This window comes from Plectropomus leopardus, chromosome 11 (assembly GCF_008729295.1).
Source record: "Plectropomus leopardus isolate mb chromosome 11, YSFRI_Pleo_2.0, whole genome shotgun sequence".
Taxonomy (NCBI): Eukaryota; Metazoa; Chordata; class Actinopteri; order Perciformes; family Serranidae; genus Plectropomus; species Plectropomus leopardus.
The window spans coordinates 32,786,878-32,806,927 of NC_056473.1; the positions used below are offsets into that span (position 1 = coordinate 32,786,878).

The 20,050-nt window shown below is 38.6% G+C and overlaps 1 protein-coding gene across 1 annotated transcript in view; it reads left to right on the plus strand.

Moving 5' to 3' along the window:
- The window catches only part of zc3h18 (zinc finger CCCH-type containing 18), a 36,960-nt gene extending 27,509 nt beyond the window's left edge, over nt 1–9,451 (plus strand). The window contains 10 exon segments of the mRNA XM_042496286.1: nt 1,120–1,248; nt 2,161–2,169; nt 2,884–2,980; nt 2,982–3,087; nt 3,254–3,468; nt 4,103–4,151; nt 4,154–4,195; nt 5,257–5,288; nt 5,291–5,355; nt 8,208–9,451. Coding sequence (XP_042352220.1) covers nt 1,120–1,248; nt 2,161–2,169; nt 2,884–2,980; nt 2,982–3,087; nt 3,254–3,468; nt 4,103–4,151; nt 4,154–4,195; nt 5,257–5,288; nt 5,291–5,355; nt 8,208–8,418 — 955 coding nt within the window. The 3' untranslated portion in view covers nt 8,419–9,451.
- Nucleotides 9,452–20,050: the final 10,599 nt, after the last annotated feature.

Below are 20,050 nucleotides of genomic sequence, written 5' to 3' on the forward strand. Positions count from 1 at the left end.
CACAGATTACAACACAAAAGACAGATAAAGCTTTAAGATCAGCCTCTCCAAAACTACCGAAAGACAAAACATTAAAACTTATTGCTGCACTGTTTTTATGTGCATCAAATTTCCCCGTCCGTCCAAGATATTGGGGACTGTCCTTGAGACTGTTGTTGCCTGAAATGCATGATTGCACAGCAGCTATCCGGAAATATTGCAATGCATTTTGAAAAATATCTTCAGCAGTTGTTTTGCAATGATTGCAGGCGCAAGGGAAAGTTGTGTCCAAATGTACGCTCTTAAAAATTGGCCTCAAAGTAATGGTTATTTAGTTTTAGTTAGTGTTATATAGTTATGGAAATGTATTGATAGAAATGTGTATGAACCCTGTATGAAGATTCAGACTGTGATCAAAGAGCAAAGATTCTTATTTACACTGAGAACACTCTTGCCGCAGATCTCCATCAACATTTATCGAAATTAGTGGGAGACTGTGGTGAACTGACTGGAACGTAAAAACTTCCATGTCACATCTAACCATTACAAGTTACTCCACTTGCTTCCAGTGGTCTAATAATCATTTACTACTTTGTTTTGTTTTTTGTGTTTTTTTTTAATGTGTTTAATAATCATTGATGGAGTAGCTGGGTCGTGCATCTTTGTTTTGATGCCATAAACCATTACTGGTTTATGGCACTGGCATTTTGACCAGATGAGGAAACACTCACCAGGGTTCTCACACATTTCTATGGACAAAATTAAAAAACTTTTCCATGACTTTTCAAGGACCCATAATGCATTTTTCCTTCCCTGGTGTTGGAACTCCAGTCCTCACTTTATTAAAACTTATTAAAACTTTAACCGTGCTGTAGTTAATGTATTAGCTGTGTTGATGTGTATGCGTCTGCTCCATTTATGATTCTTTTAACTTTATGTTTGTTTGTTTTATGTCACGTTAAGGAGAGAATTTTCAGATGGGAGGATTTTAGTAAAAGGCCCTTTGGGTTCCTTCACCTCTCCTGCACGATTCTTGTTATGTTTATTATCTGCTTGCTTTTACTTAATCTTGTGTGCTAATAAAAATAAACATGAAAAAAGCACCGTCTGTGTTCTCACTTCCGTGTCTGTCTCTTCCAGGCGAACAGTGAGTGGGAGTGTGAGTGGAAGCGGTAGCAGTTATACTGGTTCTAGCTCCAGATCCAGATCAAGATCCTCCTCCAACTCCCTGTCACGTTCACGCTCACGCTCCGGATCCAGAAAATCCAGGTACTGTTTTTTTTAACCTGTCTCCCTGGGGGGGCATGGGTCGGCGCCCTTGCCGTCTGGACCATGTTGTTGCCCAAATGTTGCATCTTAGGGACGATTCATTTATTTAAATAACCTTATTTGTGGAAAAATCAGATGTATTCACGTTAGATGGGATTTTGAATTGTTTATTTTGTAAAAGCTGTGTGTGCACACATTTGTATTCTTTGATAAATGAGGCCTTGAAACGTTTTGGGTTTACATTTTTATTTCATGTTGGCAGATAATGTAACTTAACCCTTTGAAACCTAGATAAACTGGAAATAGCAACCTAAGAAATTTAATGAAAATTAGCAAGAAACTACAAGAAAATTACCTGAAATTAGCACACACAGAAAGATTTTAAGGATAAAGGACAAAGAAAAAAGAAAGAAAATAACCTGGGGAATGTATCCATTTTGTAACATAATTTAAAATATGTAATTATGATAAATGATTAAATTTATAGATATGTACTTTTTCCTCAGATTTTTCCTCTTTTGATAATCATTTTCTTTTCCTACATTTTTTTCAAAGAAATCGAACCAGTTTGTTCAGGGTTCAAAGTTTTAAATACTTGTGAAACACATCTTAAAGCAGCGTAAGTAAAGGGTTAAATTAATTGAACACAAACATGCAGAAGACAAGAGAGTTGTCCCCGTTTTTACTTTCTGAACTGTGAAATTGGACTTTATATTTTATGAATCTTGTCACAGAAATATTGTATTGATATTGTGATCATCACAGTAATGACACTTACAAGTGGCTGCATTTATGTTTCGATACCAGATAGAAAGCAGTTTTTTGAGTATAAATATATATATATATATAATTATGTATTAATTGTGTGATCTCTCTTGCCGTCATGTGCTGTCCCTGCGGGAAACCCTGCAGGAAATCCAGGTACGTATCGTTATTATTCAGGGTGTTTTGTCTGTGTGTGCGCATGCGTGTGTGGTGTGTGTGCGTGCAGCTATGTTGGCATTGTGTTTTGTAATTTAAACACCACTGTGATGACAGCACTCAGTCAGCAGGGCCTCAACTCAACTTTATTTACACCTTTCATACAAACATGCTCCACACGGCAAAATGATAACAATCAACTGTACATTAAAATATGTAAGATTGGAATATTACAACAATAAGATGATAGCATATTTTTTTAAAAAGCAAGCAAAACAAACAAAAAATGAGTAACTTGAGTTTATCTATATAGGACCTTTCACAGATTAAAAAAATGCTTTACGTTAAAGACAGATACACAGTAAAAGCAACATAAAAAAAAAAAAAAATACAATCTAATCAGAAGTCCATAGATGTAATTAGAAATCAGTACAATTTATATATGTCAATACAATAAAAAGAATAACTGAAATACAATAAAGATAAAAAACAGGGATAAAATAAGGCCCTCTTCATCCCATTTTGCACAATAATCATTCACCACATGATTGAAAAAATTGCTCACTTTCTATTTATACTTGAAGTTGCTACTCTCTTTCTTTAACTGCAGTTGTATTACTTTTAGTTAGTACTTACCTACTTTTTATACTTTGTCTATTTTGTTCGTGACTTTTATTTATCTTTATCTTTTTGACCTGTTGTCTCTCGCCGCAGATCGCTGAGTGTGAGCAGCGTGTCATCAGTGTCATCAGCATCATCCAGCAGCAGCTCGGTGCGAAGCGCAGACTCAGATGACATGTATGCTGACCTAGGCCAGCCCGGTGTCTTCTGCCAGCTCCCGCTCGCCAACACCGAATCACTCTCGCAAGGAGCGAGGGCCGCGGGACCGGCCTCCACATGGCAGAGACAGGAACAGGGGTTAGTGTGGGCAACAACGTCCCCGTGCAGCAGGCAGGCTGCTACACAACAGCTAACCATACGAATCACAAAGTCTCAGTTAAACTGGTATTCGGATAAAAGCCAGGTGTCAACACCAGCATGAACACCAGGTTGGATGACTGTTTTTTTTCTGTCCTCAACACAGACAGACCATCAAAGAAGGATGAATCCTTCAGGGAGGACCGCAGAAAGAATGAGTCATCTGGTCCCCCATCTAGAGGAGGCAACCCCATGCCCAGATCAGGGCCTGGTAGCAGGGGTGGCCACCCAGGACACCCCCCACCTGGATCCATGGGACCCCCAGGAAGCTACGGAGGTTCAGGTTCTCACAAGGACATCAAACTCACTCTCCTCAATAAGGTTACTATTGTTTCTCTTTCCACATTCAAAAAGCCTTAATTCCTTCACATATTTCCTCACTCACATCTACAAGTATTGGATAGTTTTCTGTGCAAGGGAGTTGAGATATCCCAGAGATATTTATGCCTCCGTGCCAGCGACAGCTTGTGTTTTTTGTGTTGTCGTTTGGCACATTGTTTTAAATGTGATATCTCAAGAACAAATATTCATTCCGATTTTTGCGGTCAAAGGTCAAGGTCACTGATTCCGTATCCACCTCATACTTGTAAATGCATTATCTCAAGAACACCGTAAGGGAATTTCTTCAAATTAGCCACAAATGTTCAAGTAGACACAAAGATGAGGTGATTTGATTTTTGCGGTGAAAGGTGAAGGTCACTCTGGCCTCGTCAGTTTCGTTCTTGTGGAAGTGATATCACAAGAATACCTTGAGTGAATTCCTTCAAATTTGCCTCTAATGTTCGAGTAGACTCAAGGATGAGCTTATTCGATTTTGGTCCTCTGTACAGTGAAATGCACTGGATACATACACATAAGTTGGAATCCGACCTCGCCTCTAGGATTAAATTCCTTAAATTTTCTTGTGTGTTTTCCTTTACCTGACTCTGTGTGTCCTGTCGTTTGTCGGCTGCAGGGCGATAAAGGCAGCAGAAAGAGGTACCTGCCTTCAGACAAAGACAGGCCGGCTCTCCCCTCAGCAAGAGAATGGCTCTGTCTCCAGACAGAGGTGAGAAACCTGCCGACTGACAGCATACACACCTTCTCACTCTCACGCATCTTTTGCTGTTTCACTCAAATACACACCAGACTTACAGAAAGGAACCCTTGCATGTTAACAGCTGATTTATTGTCTTATTAGTCCTTTGATCAATTGTTTCATCTAATTGCCAGCACAATATTTCCTAGGGTCAAGTACCTCATGGGTTACAAGGAACTGTACAAACAAAACAAACACGTCACAGAGGTCTCCATGGTTTCAGTACTTCTCGTTCCGTTTCTAAAATAAAAGTTCATGGTGGTTGTGATTAGTTCTTTCTAATCTGTCAAATCCTCATCCTAATTTTACCTCGAACAATTTGGCATTTGTTTTTCTTTTAAATAATGATGGTAATTTTTTAAATTGTTTGTCAATTTCCTTTTTCTCTAAAAAATCATTTTGCCATTATTTTTTATTTTTTTTTTTTTAATTTTATGTTTATTTTATTTTTAAAGAAAGCACGCCTTCAAATCCTGGGGGCCGGCCAAAACAAAAATCACCAAAAAATGACACCATCTATCACAGCCAGAAGCTGTGAAAATAGAAATTATCCTTTGATTTTTGAAATTTCTGACAGCCCATGAACAATTCATGCATTTTACCCGAGTCAATAAGGGAGGCTCAAGTGCAAGTATTTGTAGCTTTGAGGCAGGTAAAAAAAAAAAAACACATCCATCCCCCTCCTCAGATAAATAAAGAACAGTCCCTAAAAGCCTATTCTTATGTTTGAAAACAATTTAAAAAAAAATCAAAATAATTTAAAAACAGGCCACATTATACCAAGAACAGGGCAGTGAAATAGTTGCTGTTATAAAAAAAAAAAAAAAACTCTCATTCCACAGCAGGATATTGCTCTTCAAAATAAAAGTTCTGTGCTGCAAAGTCACTGTTCTTGAAAATAAAGTGTGCTTTCCAGAAACTCGACATGGTCGAGAGGTACTTGCAGTCCATTCAGAATGGACCTCTGGCCCACTTTTGTACTGAGCCATACCTCCAACAGCCTCAGTAACGTCAAGTTTTTTTTCTTTCAGGCCGTGATAAGAGGATCCCTGGTCGACCCCCCACTTTTCCCCTCGAATGGATCGGTCCAGAGGGCAAGGGCCCCGACCCATGCCCCCCCAGGGAGACAGGTTAGTGCAACCTCCAGCATGCTGTCACTGGACTGTGACATTTAATCTCGTACACTTTGTCACACAACAGAAGTCAAAAATAGTTGGGGGCATTAAGCTGGAAGGGTGGAACTTCTAACATCAACTTTTCAGTCTGACACATCGTCCTTATCATCACCGCTCATCATGTTTGCTCACCAAAATGAGGAACATGCCACAGAAGTGGAAGCACACAGACTTAACACCTTCTCTGTATAATATTTTATAATAATTTTCACTGGCTCTTGTACAGATTCCCCTGTATGAAATAGGTAGTTTGTTAAAATGTCAGAGCACTCTGGAGAAAAAAAAAAACGCCGAGTGCAGTACCTTTTGTTAAGGTGGTCACACATGGCCTTAAACGCTCTTGTTTTGGGGAACAATTAAAAATACTGCTGATTAAAAAAAAAAAAAAAAACAGCATGTCAACAAAAAGTCCCTTAAAATATGTTTTCAATCATGTTTTTGTCTTGTTGCATTTTTAATAGTTTGAGTGTGGTGTCTTTGGGTATTTTACCGCTGAAACGAATGCTCCACTATTCTGCACTGTAATCATGGTCAGCAAATCCCATTAACACACCAAAACCAACAGTATTTCTAATGCGTGTCTTTGGACTTACCAACCTTCTTACCCACTGCCCACTGAATCCCCATGAAGACATGAATCTTTATAACAAAATAAAAAAAAAATCATAAGGACACGGTTTCATTTATTAAAAAAAAAAAAAAGAAAAAGCAAAAAAAGCTCAGACATTTCCTAACACTGATAGAATTGCACCAGCAATTTGTAAATGCATTTGTGTAAAGTCCTTGCCAACTACTGTGTGGTTTCAAAATAATGATTTACTAAATGTGTGTGCACCCTTAAAAATTTGTTTCAACCTTTTTCACATTGTTTAAACTATTTCCAGCTGTGCATTAATTCGGGTTTTTTTTTTACATAAGTGCATATTTGAATCAGCACATTATGTATCAGGTATGCACGATTCGGTCAAAAAAAGAAACAAAACAGTTTTGTGTGTATTCATTTGAGATGGACCCTTATATTCAGCTGTTTGATTATTCGTTTATTGGGTAGGTATTCAATTTTCAGTTTCGGGATTCGCATATTTCTTTCTTTTTTTAATCTTTTTTTCCCAGAGGACAAATGTCATTTCAATATTTGTGGGAATAAATACATAAGTTTGTCTTAAATCTTAGATTTATTGGAAATAGTATGCTCTCTTTCTCTGTTCACAGGGCTTTGTCAGGTTGTAATGAGTAGTTTGTAGGTCTGTAATAAATTTGTCTATGAATTAATGAATGGAGTCATTATTTCGAACATGTAAAAACAATACATACAAATATTAACAAACAAGCCTTATGGCAAAAAAAAACAACAAAACAAAAACAAAAAAAAGGCCTATGCATCAATCTCAAAAAATACTCAAGCCACCATTGCATGACTGTTAGACTTTTTGAATTTTTCAAACAAGGCCTATAAAGTGCCAAAATTGCTGTCAAGCTGCCAGAGGCACACTGCGCTCTCCCCTCACCTGATGCTGAAGCTTCAGGGCGCTCCAGGGTGTCTCTTTCTCGCTTAATTAACGGTGAATGTGTGGGGCTGCTCCCTTGTCTGTTGGTGAAGCCGTGAAGCGGTGCGCGTGTCCCCCTCTCGCATGACAGTGAAGCTGACGAGGGCTCTCACTCACCTAGCGCTGAAGCTCAGGTGAGTGAGAGTCTTGTATTCAGGACGTATTCAGTTTTTGTGCGATGTGTTGATTATAAGAGTATCACTGTCCTTTAAATTATGCAATTGCCATGAGAAGCGAAAGGGATAGTGGCCCTACCACATTTTATTGCCGCAGATCATATTTTATTGTTGCCGCGTTTTCAATTTCCCTCATCATTTAGTTCTAAGTAACATTACCCTTAAGCGGCTGAAAAATGCAGCCGATGCGGAAGCCAAAAACTGCAGTTCCTGTAATGGCCTCTCGAGGCTGGCTCCAGAAGCCAGCCAATCCCCATAGACCTCCGTTTAAAAATGCCCAATTTTACAGCAGTAGCTGCTTTGAGATACAGGTGAGTGCCGTCCTTTGAAGACTATCACGGTGACATGGTTGGTTAGGTATCATAACCATGATGTAGCAGAGTATAGGTGTGACTAGGGATGCATGATAATATCAGCGTGTCATCAGTATCGGCAGATACTGGCTTTAAAATGACATGCTGATTTTTTTATTGAGACAATGAACATGTGCAAAACATCAACCCTGAGTTAAGTTATTTTCTCTTATTTATTTATAATATGATCTTAGTTCCACTACAGAACAGACTTGATGATCACTACAATTAGGTGGGACAAAAAGTTGAGATATTGATATTAGTATTAGTTATTGGCAAAGGAGTAGTTAAATATAAAACATATCGGATATCAGCAAAAAATCCATCATCATGCATCCCTACATGCAGCTGTAGCTGTCACTATATCAGTGTATCAGTGTATTTTTGAGTTCATGAAAGCTTTATTGTAACATATATTTTTTTTTGCTCATCTATAAACATTTTGTTGTAACGTTTTTGATATTTTTAAGTCTGTTTGTTGTAAATGAACAGAATATATTATCACAGTTAATAGCTGTAAATGCACCTCACTAACCAAGCTAGCAGCGAGCATTAGTGTTATCTCCACCCGCATCTATATATATATATATATATATATATATATAATATATATATATATATATATTATATATTATATATATGGCAACATCAATTATTTTATAGTCTTTGGCTGTGTTTTCTGCTTGTAAAAGTAAAACTGTGTCCCTAAATTTTGCCTCTCACCTCTGCAGAAAACGTCCTCTGTCACCACCCCCCAAGTCATCTGGGAAAGGCCCAGCGGCGCCATCAGGCAAACCAGCCGCCCCGGGCTCCGCTTCGGCCGCTGGCTCGGGCTCGGGCAAACCCAGCAACACACTGTCCCGCCGCGAGGAGCTGCTGAAACAGCTGAAGGCCGTGGAAGACGCCATCGCAAGGAAACGAGCAAAGATCCCCGCCAAATAAACGGAAGCCCACTCCCCGCCTGTTCGTCTGCCTGCCTGCACGGCCTCGTTAGCCGGGGCACAGTGAGGGTCATGGGATTGAGCGTTTTCCCCTGCCTTCAATGGACATGTAAAAAATGTTGTATGGTTCATGTATAAAGGCTGTCGTGTAAGTGAACAGGAAGTGGTCACCACAAAAACCATCTTCTGCTTGTTTGCCCTCAGAGAGGTTTGGCTCTGCTCCTTTCTAGAGCATCGTTCACTCCCATACGCCCGACTTTAACGGCCCTTAAAAGTCTTTGAATATCTTGTCTGCGGATATCCTCATCATGGAAAAACCGGAGGGCATTTGGTGAGGGAGGGACATCTCAGGACTGGAGTGTAGACTTCACAGAAGTGTAGTAAGGTGCACTTGATCACTTGCTGCTCACTCTGTTCCTTCAGTGAAAAGGAAGCATCTTCCTCGTCTGGTGCGATGAATGACAGATTTATACAATTCAATCGACTTCTGTCTTCTGTCTTTCTCTGCCCCCTTTTATCGTCTCGTTCTCTCACGTTTTCTTTCTTTAGTTTGCGGAGCGGTGTGACTGTTGGGTCAGCTCGACAGGGCACTGACAGCCTACAGGGCTTCACAACACTTCTTTGTAAAAAATCTACAAATTCTTGAGCATCCATATTCGGCCCCTGTAAGCAACCACGAGCCCAGGCTTTGTTCAGAGGGGGCCAATGTTTAACCAATGACTCGTCTGCGTTCTGTGTTTTAGGGCAGTGTTCACTGTCACACCTTGTACAATAATAGCAATTCATCAAATTCGTTAAAGCGTATGATTATAGACAACAGTGATGTGAAGTATTGCTTCTTTTTTTTTTTTCTTTTTTTTTTTTTTAATCTACAGCATTTTGTTTTCTTCTTAGCTCTTAAGTGATAAACCGATGTTTTATTTGTGTCACATTTTTAGTTGGAGTATGAGAGTTGGACCGGGGACATTTAGAGACAAGATATGTCTTGCTTTTGTGACAAAAGCCTTCTAAATAAACTATTTTGATAAAGAGAAGGTCAGATGCCTGTTTTTTTGTTTTTTTATCCTGTAGTGCAAGACTAAAGAAGTGACTGTTTAAATTAAGCTGCGCTATCACGCTTCGGAAAGCACAATAACTGTAGAATATACAATTATACAAAAAAAAATACAATACTAAAAATAATTTATTGAAATCTATGGTATGAATTGAAGAAGTCATTGCTTTACAAACAGCGCGGGGGTTCATTTCAATATCGTTTTTATGCCTCAACACGATATCTCAAAAGCCCCTTGAAGGAATTTCTTCAAATTTAGCACAAATGTTTACTTGGACTCCAGGATGAACTGGTTAGATACTGGTGGTCAAGGTCACCATGAACTTGTCTGTGTGACACACCAAAGTAAATGGTGCTTTAAAAAAGGGCATTACAGTTTAATGCAATTATATATGTGTGGCATGGCTAGTAGTTATACTTATTTGCAACATTAGAAATGTCTTGGCTTTATATTTATATCAATTTAAAGCTGTCTTGAGGAATATATGTATTAATTTCTATCAAACACATAATAGCTTTTGGTGAGTTAAAAGTTTGGAACTCTAGTTTGAGACTTGTCATCAAATCTTAACCTCCACTCGGACCCGTTGGTATTGCTTGAACTCTGTAGTTCTGTTGTTTTGCATTGGGGGAGGTGGATGAACAGTGAGAGTTCAGTTTGTGTGCCAGCGGGGAGAACGTGTGACCGAGGTGTTTTCTGGATGCTGTTGTTTTGCATACAGGAACTCCGACGATGACCTTTATTTGAGCCACAAATTTGGTTAGTGCTATCATTCACATTATATTGAACATGAATCTACAGTGGAAAGATTTGTCGGGGGAAACACATTTATTGCATTCTGTGATGTAAGAAATATGAGCCACTGTAATTTTTGTGTTAAGTCTGGAAACATTTACATCTACAGTACTTTGTTTTTGGGTTCAGGTTACAATTAGGTTAGGGTTAGGTAGACCACTTTATACAGCAATGTAATGCTGAGCATTTGGGTGCAAGTCCCGTCTTTCTGCAAGCAGGGGGCGTGCCGATTGCCATATATATACATACAATACACTGACTATAGAGGAGTGCAAACCCCAATTCTAATGTAGTTGGGACGTTGTGTAAAACGTAAATAAAAACAGAATGCAATGATTTGCAAATCCTTTTCAACCTATATTCAGTTGGATGCTTTACAAAGACAACATATTTAATGATCAAACTGATAAACTTTGTTTTGTTTTTTTGCAAATATTCACTCATTTCGATTTTGATGTCTGCAACACCTTCCAAAAAGGCTGGGACAGGGGCATGTTTACCTCTGTTACATCACCTTTCCTTTTAGCAACACTTGATAAGCGTTTGGGAACTGAGGACAAAATTGCTGAACTTTTGTAGGTATATGTTTTGTAGGTTTTGATGTACGACTTCAGTTGCTCAACAGTCCGGGGTCTCCATTGTCATATTTTGCGCTTCATGATGCGCCACACATTGTCAATGGGAGACAGGTCTGGACTGCAGGCAGGCCAGTCTAGTACCTGCACTCTTTTACTACGAAGCCACGCTGTTGTAACACATGCAGAATGTAGCTTGGCATTGTCTTGCTGAAATAAGCCTGAAAAAGACGTTGCTTGAATGGCAGCATATGTTGCTCCAAGTTACCCATGCCATGGGCACTAACAGACCCCCATACCATCACAGATTCTGGCATTTGAACTTTGTGCTGATAACAGTCTGGATGGTCTTTTTCCTCTTTGGCCCGTAGGACACAATCTCCATGATTTCTGGGCGTTGTTGATATATGGCTTTCGCTTTGCATGGTAGAGTTTTAACTTGCACTTGTAGATGTTGTGATGAACTGTGTTAAATGACAATGGTTTTCCGAAGCGTTCCTGAGCCAAGATGGTAATTTCCTTTAGAGAATGATGTCGGTTTTTAATGCAGTGCCGCCTGAGCGATCGAAGGTCACGTTCATTCAATGTTGGTTTTCGGCCTTGCCGTTTATGTGCAGAGATTCTCTGAATCTTTTGATGATATTATGGACTGTAGGCGATGTAATCCCTAAAGTCCTTGCAATTTTACATTAAGAAACGTTGTTGGACTATTTGCTCAGGCATTTGTTCACAAAGTGGTGAACCTCGCCCCATCCTTGATTGTGAACGACTGACCCTTTCGGGGATGATCCTTCTATACCAAATCATGACACTCACCTGTTTCCAGTTAACCTGTTCACCTGTGGAATGATCCCAGCAGGTGTTTTTTGAGCATCCCTCAACTTTCCCAGTCTTTCGTTGCCCCTGTCCCAGCTTCTTTGGAACGGTTGCACTAATTCAAAATTAGTGAATATTTGAAAAAAACTAAGTTTTTCAGTTTAAACATTAAATATGTTGTCTTTGTAGTGTATTAAATTGCATTGGGGTTTGTATTTCATGCAGCCCAACTTAAAAAATACTAAACTCTTAAACTTTCATTTGCTACCTGCAGTTCCCCAGAAATCCCTGCTCTATGGACACTGATGTTGGCTTCACACTGTTAATTACTCTCCGAGGGGAATGACCAGTGGAAAGTTAACTGTGAATGCCCCTAACACACTCATGTTGATAAGAGGACATTCCCCTCCCTTGATAGATGGACCTTCGTATTGACGAAATATCCCACTACACATACACACACTGTGACGGCCACAGGCATGTCCACTGCTATGCTGTAGCCCAGTGATACTAAACTTACACCCTTTTGGCCAAATCTTGCCCCCCAACCATTTTCTAGTTCACAATAAAAATAAAGTGATAAAACTTTGTAATTGTTTTTGTACTTTTAGTATACCTAAGGTGCCAGAGTGCATAAAACAGCATCAAAATAGAGCTTCTTTATCAGAAAAAGTGCCAGTGGAGGATCGCTGCACCCCTGACAGAGGTCCTAACTAAACCACTAAGTCTATAATGTCCTAAAATCCTATCCCAGAAACCTTTAAAATTCTAGAAATGTCCCCAAATCCTAGAAATGTCCGAAAGTCCTAGAAACATCCAAAAATTCACAAACTTTTCTAAAATCCTTAAACATCCGATAATCCAAGAAACATCCTAAAACCCAAAACATCCAAAATCCTAGCAATGTCTTAGAATCCTAGAAACGTACTTAAATCCAAAAAATGTCCTAAATCCGAGAAACCTCCTAAAATCCTAGAAATGCCCTAAATTCCTAGAAATGTCCTAATATCCAAGAAAGGTCCCAAAATCTAAGAAGCCTCCGAATATCCTCAAAATGTCCAGTAATCCTAGAGACATCATAAAATCCTAGAAACGTCCTGTAATTTGAGAAACATTCTAAAATCCCTCAAACATCCTAAATCCTAGAAACAACAAAAAAATCCCAAGAACTGTCACAAACATTTTGCCTTTTGTGTTCAAACCACTGATTGAAAAAGTGAGAGCTAGAAAGAAAATGACCTACGCAGACGTTTTAAGGGAAAAAAGGGGAACAATGGAATCTTCCAGGCATATGCAAGCTTGTACCCGCTCTTTAAGTTTGGGTTATCGGTAATTTTGTTGATTTATTGTAGATGTCCTGACATCTAAAAAAAAAAAACCCCATCTGTTTGTGGGGGTTGCTGCTGAACCATTGTTGGTTGATGCTTCTCTCCAGCCTCGAGGAAGTGCTTGGTTAGGCCCTACATGCAGGTTTTTCCTGACAAGGACTCATGTAGGGATGTTGAGGAGGTTGTGGAACACAAAGGACCACAAGTCATTTGAGTAGATGATTTGCTCACAACCCAGGAGTGTACCCTGTGGATAGCGCTTTTTCTGTAGGCCAACCCAGAAACTAACGTCTCCCTGGTGCCCTCGTCAAAAAGTCTATTGGATTTTTCCATTGGATTTTGGATCGTAGTCGAAAATAAGCTCTGGTGTAAACAAACATTTATAATACTTACATGTTTTGTTTAGCGAGATGATCTCCACAAGTAAACACCAATGTCAGGATTTCTGAAGCATAAATGTAATCACCAAAAGTAAAAAGCTATTGCAGGGCTTAAACTTACAGTCACTTGTAAAGCCGTGTTTGTCGCGACTCGGCTTGATGACGTTCTGTCGTCTCAGTTAGCCTCTTGTTGGCAACTGTCTTTTATTAAGACGCATGAAAGTTTGGAGTATTTACTGACATTTTATTTCATAGAACAAACTTTGTCTCTTCAGCTTGTCTTAATCATAGAGCTTATTTAAGGCTTCTAACTAAAAATCCATTTTAAAAAACCCGTCGATTTTGATACGAGGGAATCTGAGGTGCTGAAATGTTAATCCTCATTTACAGGGTTCTCTATGGTGCATTAAGACAACTTTGGAGGAATCTTTGGCTTTATGGGATCTGGATTAGTGTATTTGAATGATGATTGGCCTGACTGATTGCTAGGTACAAATTTCCGATACTCTGGGAGAAGTTTATTAAGTGAAAAGCGGTAAAAATGTGATTCCAGTGAACTGGGAAGAATTCAACAACGATACATGGCACACAAGCATGTTTGCATTTGCACAATGCTCATAAGTTCATCCCTTAAAAAACAAAAAGGAGTATAAAGGCCAGCAGGAGGAACACTACTGTGCACGTGCAGTCGGCCGCACGAGGCAAAACTCGAAGGCAGGGAAGTTTTTCTGCTAATATGGTTGGTGAGCATTTTTTACAAGATAAAAGATAGATTTATTGGTGTTTTTTGTTTGTTGAAAAATAGATTTAAAATTTGTCCTGAAATCCTGCTACATCTCGGACTGTGGTGTTGAGACATATTTTACTATAGAATGACGAAGAAATGTCCAAAAAGATCACACACCCCGGCAGGTGTGTTTTTGCTCTCTCTGTCCCCCTCTCTCTCTCTTTCCTTCTCTCCCCCTCCCGTTTTCTTGTTTCTCAGGTGGAGCCAGTCATGGGAGGAATAAAGGACGGGGATGGAGATGCGAAGGGCTCAGTCTTTTACTACCGACCACACCGCAGCCCCAGCAGCCGTAACAGCACTTCCCGTTGGAGTTATGGGTTCGTTTTGAGTTTTCGCCTTTTTCTATGTTGTTTTAGTTGGGGTTGGAGATCACCGGCAGTCTTGTTTTCAGTTATTGTTTTCTAGGGTCTTTTGTTAAGGGGGATGAGCTGGGTCCGACGGCCAGCGATTCCCAATTTTATATTTGTTTTGGCCGGGATCTCCAACCCCTCTTTGGTTATGCATTTTGGTTTTGTTTCATTGATAAACCTGTACTGATCTTCCCAACTATCCTATCTTGTGGGATCTTCTATGTGTTCAGACAGTCCCTGAGCCATTGTTGGGGCTCAGGGTTGGTTGGATGTTGCAGAAATGCCAAAAGCACCAAAATAAAGCATGTCGAAAAGATGACCGAAAATACAATACTATAGTATGGCAAAAAATGTCAAAATATGGCACAACTGAAAACTGCGTGAAATAGCATGCTGAGCCACGCTATACAGAGAATGTTGCAAAAACGACCAAAAACACCATGATAAAGCATGTCGAAAAAACACCCAAAAATGCCATACTATAATATGGTGAAATATGTCAAAATATGACGTGTCCCAAAAACAGCTGAAAACTGCATGAAATAATGTGCCGTGACACGCCATAGTATAGAATGTTACAAACGCCATAATATGGTATGTTAAAAAACGACCAAAAAATGCAATGTCGAAAAATGTCAAATTTTGTCATGTCATACAAATGCCTGAAAACGACATAGTAGCTTGAAGATTCGTGTCATAGTATAAAAAGTGGAAATAAAGTTCAAAAACGTCATAGTGTGGTATGTCGAAACATCAAATTTTGACAACAAAAAAATGCCTAAAGACGATATAATAGCTTTTAGAGAAGCGTAATGATTTACAAAGTGTAAATGAAAAGCCAAAAAAGGCCAAAAAAACTTAATTTTGCATGTTGAAAAAATGACCAAAAACACCATAGGTATAGTATGACGAAATGTCGAAAAATGTCAAATTTTGACCCGTTGTAAAAATGGCTAAAAAACAACATATTATAGCTTGTAGAAACACGTCACACTGTACAAAGTGGGTATGAAGGCCACAAAAGTCCAAAAACTTTGTAATTTAGCATATCCAAAAAATGCCCAAAAATGCCACAGTATTGTATGTCGAAAAATGTCAAATTTTGACCCGTCGTCAGAATGGCTGAAAACTTATTTCAGCTTGTAACGATGCAGCATAGTGTACAAAGTGAAAATGGAGGCCAAAAAAGTCCAAAAACTTCATAATTTAGCATGTCCAAAAAATTTTGGCCTATCGTAAAAACGGCTGAAAACCACTCATTTTAGCTTGTAGAGATGTGTCATACTGTGCAAAACATGGCATGTCATAAAAGCAGCTGAAAACAGCATAACAAAGCATGCTAAGACAGGCCATAGCATTCAAATGTGCAAAAATGGCCAAAAACACCATAATATACCATGTCGAAAAAATGACCAAAAAAGCAAGGCTATAGTATGGCAAAAATGTCAAAAATGGCATGTCATAAAAAGAGCTTTGAACACCTCAAAACAGCATCAAAAAACGTCCTAAGAAATGCCATAGCATTCAAATGTGCAAAAATGTCCAAAAACACCATAATGTTGCATGTCGCAAAAATGGCCAAAGAAGCATGGCTATAGTATGGCAAAAATGTCAAAAAATGGCATGTCCCAAAAAGGGCTTTAAACACCTCAAAACAGCATAAAATAGCATACTAAGACACGCCATAGCATTAAAACGTGCAAAAATGTGCAAAAACACCATAATGTTGCATGTCGCAAAAATGACCAAAACAGCAAGGCTATAGTATGGCAAAATGTCAAAAAGTGGCATGTCCCAAAAAGGGCTTTAAACACCTCAAAACAGCATGAAATAGCATACTACGACATGGCATAGCATTAAAACGTGCAAAAATGGCCAAAGGCACCATAATATTGCATCTTGAAAACATGACCAAAACAGCAAGGCTATAGTATGGCAAAAATGTCAAAAAGTGGCATGTCCCAAAAAGGGCTTTAAACTCCTCAAAACAGCATAAAATAGCATATCAAGATAGGCCATAGCATTCAAATGTGCAAAAATGTCCAAAAACACCATAATGTTGCATGTCACAAAAATGACCAAAGAAGCAAGGCTATAGTATGGCAAAATGTCAAAAATTCGCATGTCCCAAAAAGGGCTTTAAACACCTCAAAACAGCATAAAATAGCATACTACGACACGCCATAGCATTAAAACGTGCAAAAATGGCCAAAAACACCATAATGTTGCATGTCGTAAAAATGGCCAAAGAAGCAAGGCTATAGTATGGCAAAAATGTCAAAAAATGGCATGTCCCAAAAAGGGCTTTAAACACCTCAAAACAGCATAAAATAGCATACTACGACGCGCCATAGCATTAAAACTTGCAAAAATGTCCAAAAACACCATAATGACGAACGTCGCAAAAATGACCAAAACAGCAAGGCTATAGTATGGCAAAATGTCAAAAAGTGGCATGTCCCAAAAAGGGCTTTAAACACCTCAAAACAGCATAAAATAGCATACTAAGACACGCCATAGCATTCAAACGTGCAAAAATGACCAAAAACACCATTATGTTGCATATCAAAAAAATGACCAAAACAGCAAGGCTATAGTATGGCAAAATGTCAAAAAGTGGCATGTCCCAAAAAGGGCTTTAAACACCTCAAAACAGCATAAAATAGCATACTAAGACACGCCATAGCATTAAAACGTGCAAAAATGTCCAAAAACACCATAATGACGAACGTCGCAAAAATGACCAAAACAGCAAGGCTATAGTATGGCAAAATGTCAAAAAGTGGCATGTCCCAAAAAGGGCTTTAAACACCTCAAAACAGCATAAAATAGCATACTACGACACGCCATAGCATTAAAACGTGCAAAAATGGCCAAAAACACCATAATGTTGCATGTCGTAAAAATGGCCAAAGAAGCAAGGCTATAGTATGGCAAAAATGTCAAAAAATGGCATGTCCCAAAAAGGGCTTTAAACACCTCAAAACAGCATAAAATAGCATACTTATACACGCCATAGCATTCAAATGTGCAAAAATGGCCAAAAACACCATAATGTCGCATATCAAAAAAATGACCAAAACAGCAAGGCTATAGTATGGCAAAATGTCAAAAACTGGCATGTCCCAAAAAGGGCTTTAAACACCTCAACACAGCATAAAATAGCATACTAAGACACGCCATAGCATTCAAATGTGCAAAAATGGCCAAAAACACCAGAATGACGAATGTCGAAAAAATGACCAAAACAGCAAGGCTATAGTATGGCAAAATGTCAAACAATGGCATGTCCCAAAAAGGGCTTTAAACACCTCAAAATAGCATAAAATAGCTTACTTATACGCGCCATAGCATTCAAACGTGCAAAAATGGCCAAAAATACCAAAATATAGCATGTCGAAAAAAATGACCAAAACAAGCAAGGCTATAGTATGGCAAAAATGTAAAAAAAATGGCATGTCCCAAAAAGGGCTTTAAACACCTCAAAACAGCATAAAATAGCATACTAAGACACGCCATAGCATTAAAACATGCAAAAATGTGCAAAGACACTATAATGTTGCATGTCACAAAAATGACCAAAGAAGCAAGGCTATAGTATGGCAAAAATGTCAGATAATAGCTTGTAGAGACCCGTCATAGTATACAAAGTCGAAATAAAGGCCAAAAAAGGCGAAAATCATCATAATTTTGTATGCTGAAAAAATGGTCAAAGATGCAATAGTATAGTATGTTGAAAAATATCAAAATATGACATGTCCCAACAACAGCATGTCCAAAAAAACTACAGAAAATTCAATACTCTAGTATGTCAAAAAATTGAAAATGTGCCATGTCCCAAAAACTGCTGAAAACTGCATAAAATAGCATGACGGGACACACAACAGCACAGAAAAACAGGCAAAAAACCCACAATATAGCATGTCAGACATCAACTGAAAATTCCATACTATAGTTTGGCAAAAAATGTTTAAATATGACATGTCCAAAAAACATTTGAAAACCACATAAAATAGCATTTCCAGACATGTCATAGTATAGAATGTTGAAAAAACGGCCAAAAACATCATAAATAGCATGTCGAAAAATTGGCCGAAAATGCAAAATTATAGTATGGCGAAAAATGTTAAAATATGACATGTCCGAAAAACAGCTGAAAACTGCATGAAATAGTATGCCGAGACATACCATAGCTTAGGCATGTCAAACTGGTCCACAGGGGGGCCGGTGTGGACTTGACTCATTTAATCAACTGATCTCCGTCTTCAGACAGTTGATTGGTCAAACTGTGTCTCTTGGTTGGTTGGCACAAAAACCTGCAGCCACACCGGCCCCCCTGTGGACCAGTTTGACATAGTGTTGCAGAAACAGCCAAAAACACTGTGATATAGCATGTCTAAAAAAACAACCGAAAATGCAATACTAAAGCATGTCAAAAAATGTCTAAATGTGAAATGTCCCAAAAACAGCTGAAAATCACATAAAATAGCGCGCCGAAACAGGCCAAATGTTGCAAAAACGGCTAAAAACACCATAATATAGCATGTCGAAAAAACAATTGAAAATGCACTACTATAGTATGGCAAAAAATGTCAAAATTTGACATGTCCCAAAAACAGCTGAAAACCACATAAAATAGATTACACACTATGACTTTTTTCATGATTTTGATGACACAGTATGATATAAAAAGGGGTTCCTAAAAATGTAGTAAAACTTTTGGATATTTCATAACAGCAGAAAAGACAGATGATGGTGATGATATTCGGGGGTAGTGCCGGATGATGTAAGCTCAGGCAAAAATTCTCTCATGTAAATTTGGTAATGTGTTCGAATGAAGTGAAGATATCTTTGTTGAGTGTATTGAACACCACTTTATACTGCCCACTTGTGGTCTAAGTACAAAAAGTCAACTTTACAGATTGCAGGTGGCTTATAATACCGACATGAGAATATTACTCCAGAGACATGGGTCATGTAGTACCAGTGAATGTTTGTCTGCAGGGGTTAATACCCTCCGTGCTTTTTTAAGGAACCTTATGTATAAATTTACCTGCCGGCTTGGTGGCTCTGAGAATGAAATAATTGTAGCTCTATCCGATATCAGGTATCGCACAACAGCTGTGGAGACACTGGTGTCTCTTTGTTGGCGTTGATTGAACTACTTTTATGACATGATTTTATTTTATTTACGTGATGTTTTGTCTTTTTTTTATATGGACCTTGAGTCTGGAATAAATGGTTGATTGATTGATTGAATACATGTTTTTCCAGATTTGTGTTGACATACTATCCTGTGAATTGTTTTCAATGATTTTTGATGACAGACTATACTATGAGGTTTGTTCTTAAAAGTGTGCTGATTGTTAAGATCTCCTGTGCTGTAAGCTGAAGGATGTCTGTGAAGCATTCATGTTTTGACTGACGTGGTTGAAAACTGTAGGTGCAACTTGCATGGTGTTTGGAGGCGTTTGACCGTGTGGTTTTCAAATGTTTTAGATATGTTGCTGTCCTCATAAAAATGCAATTTTGTCCAAATGGCTGGCA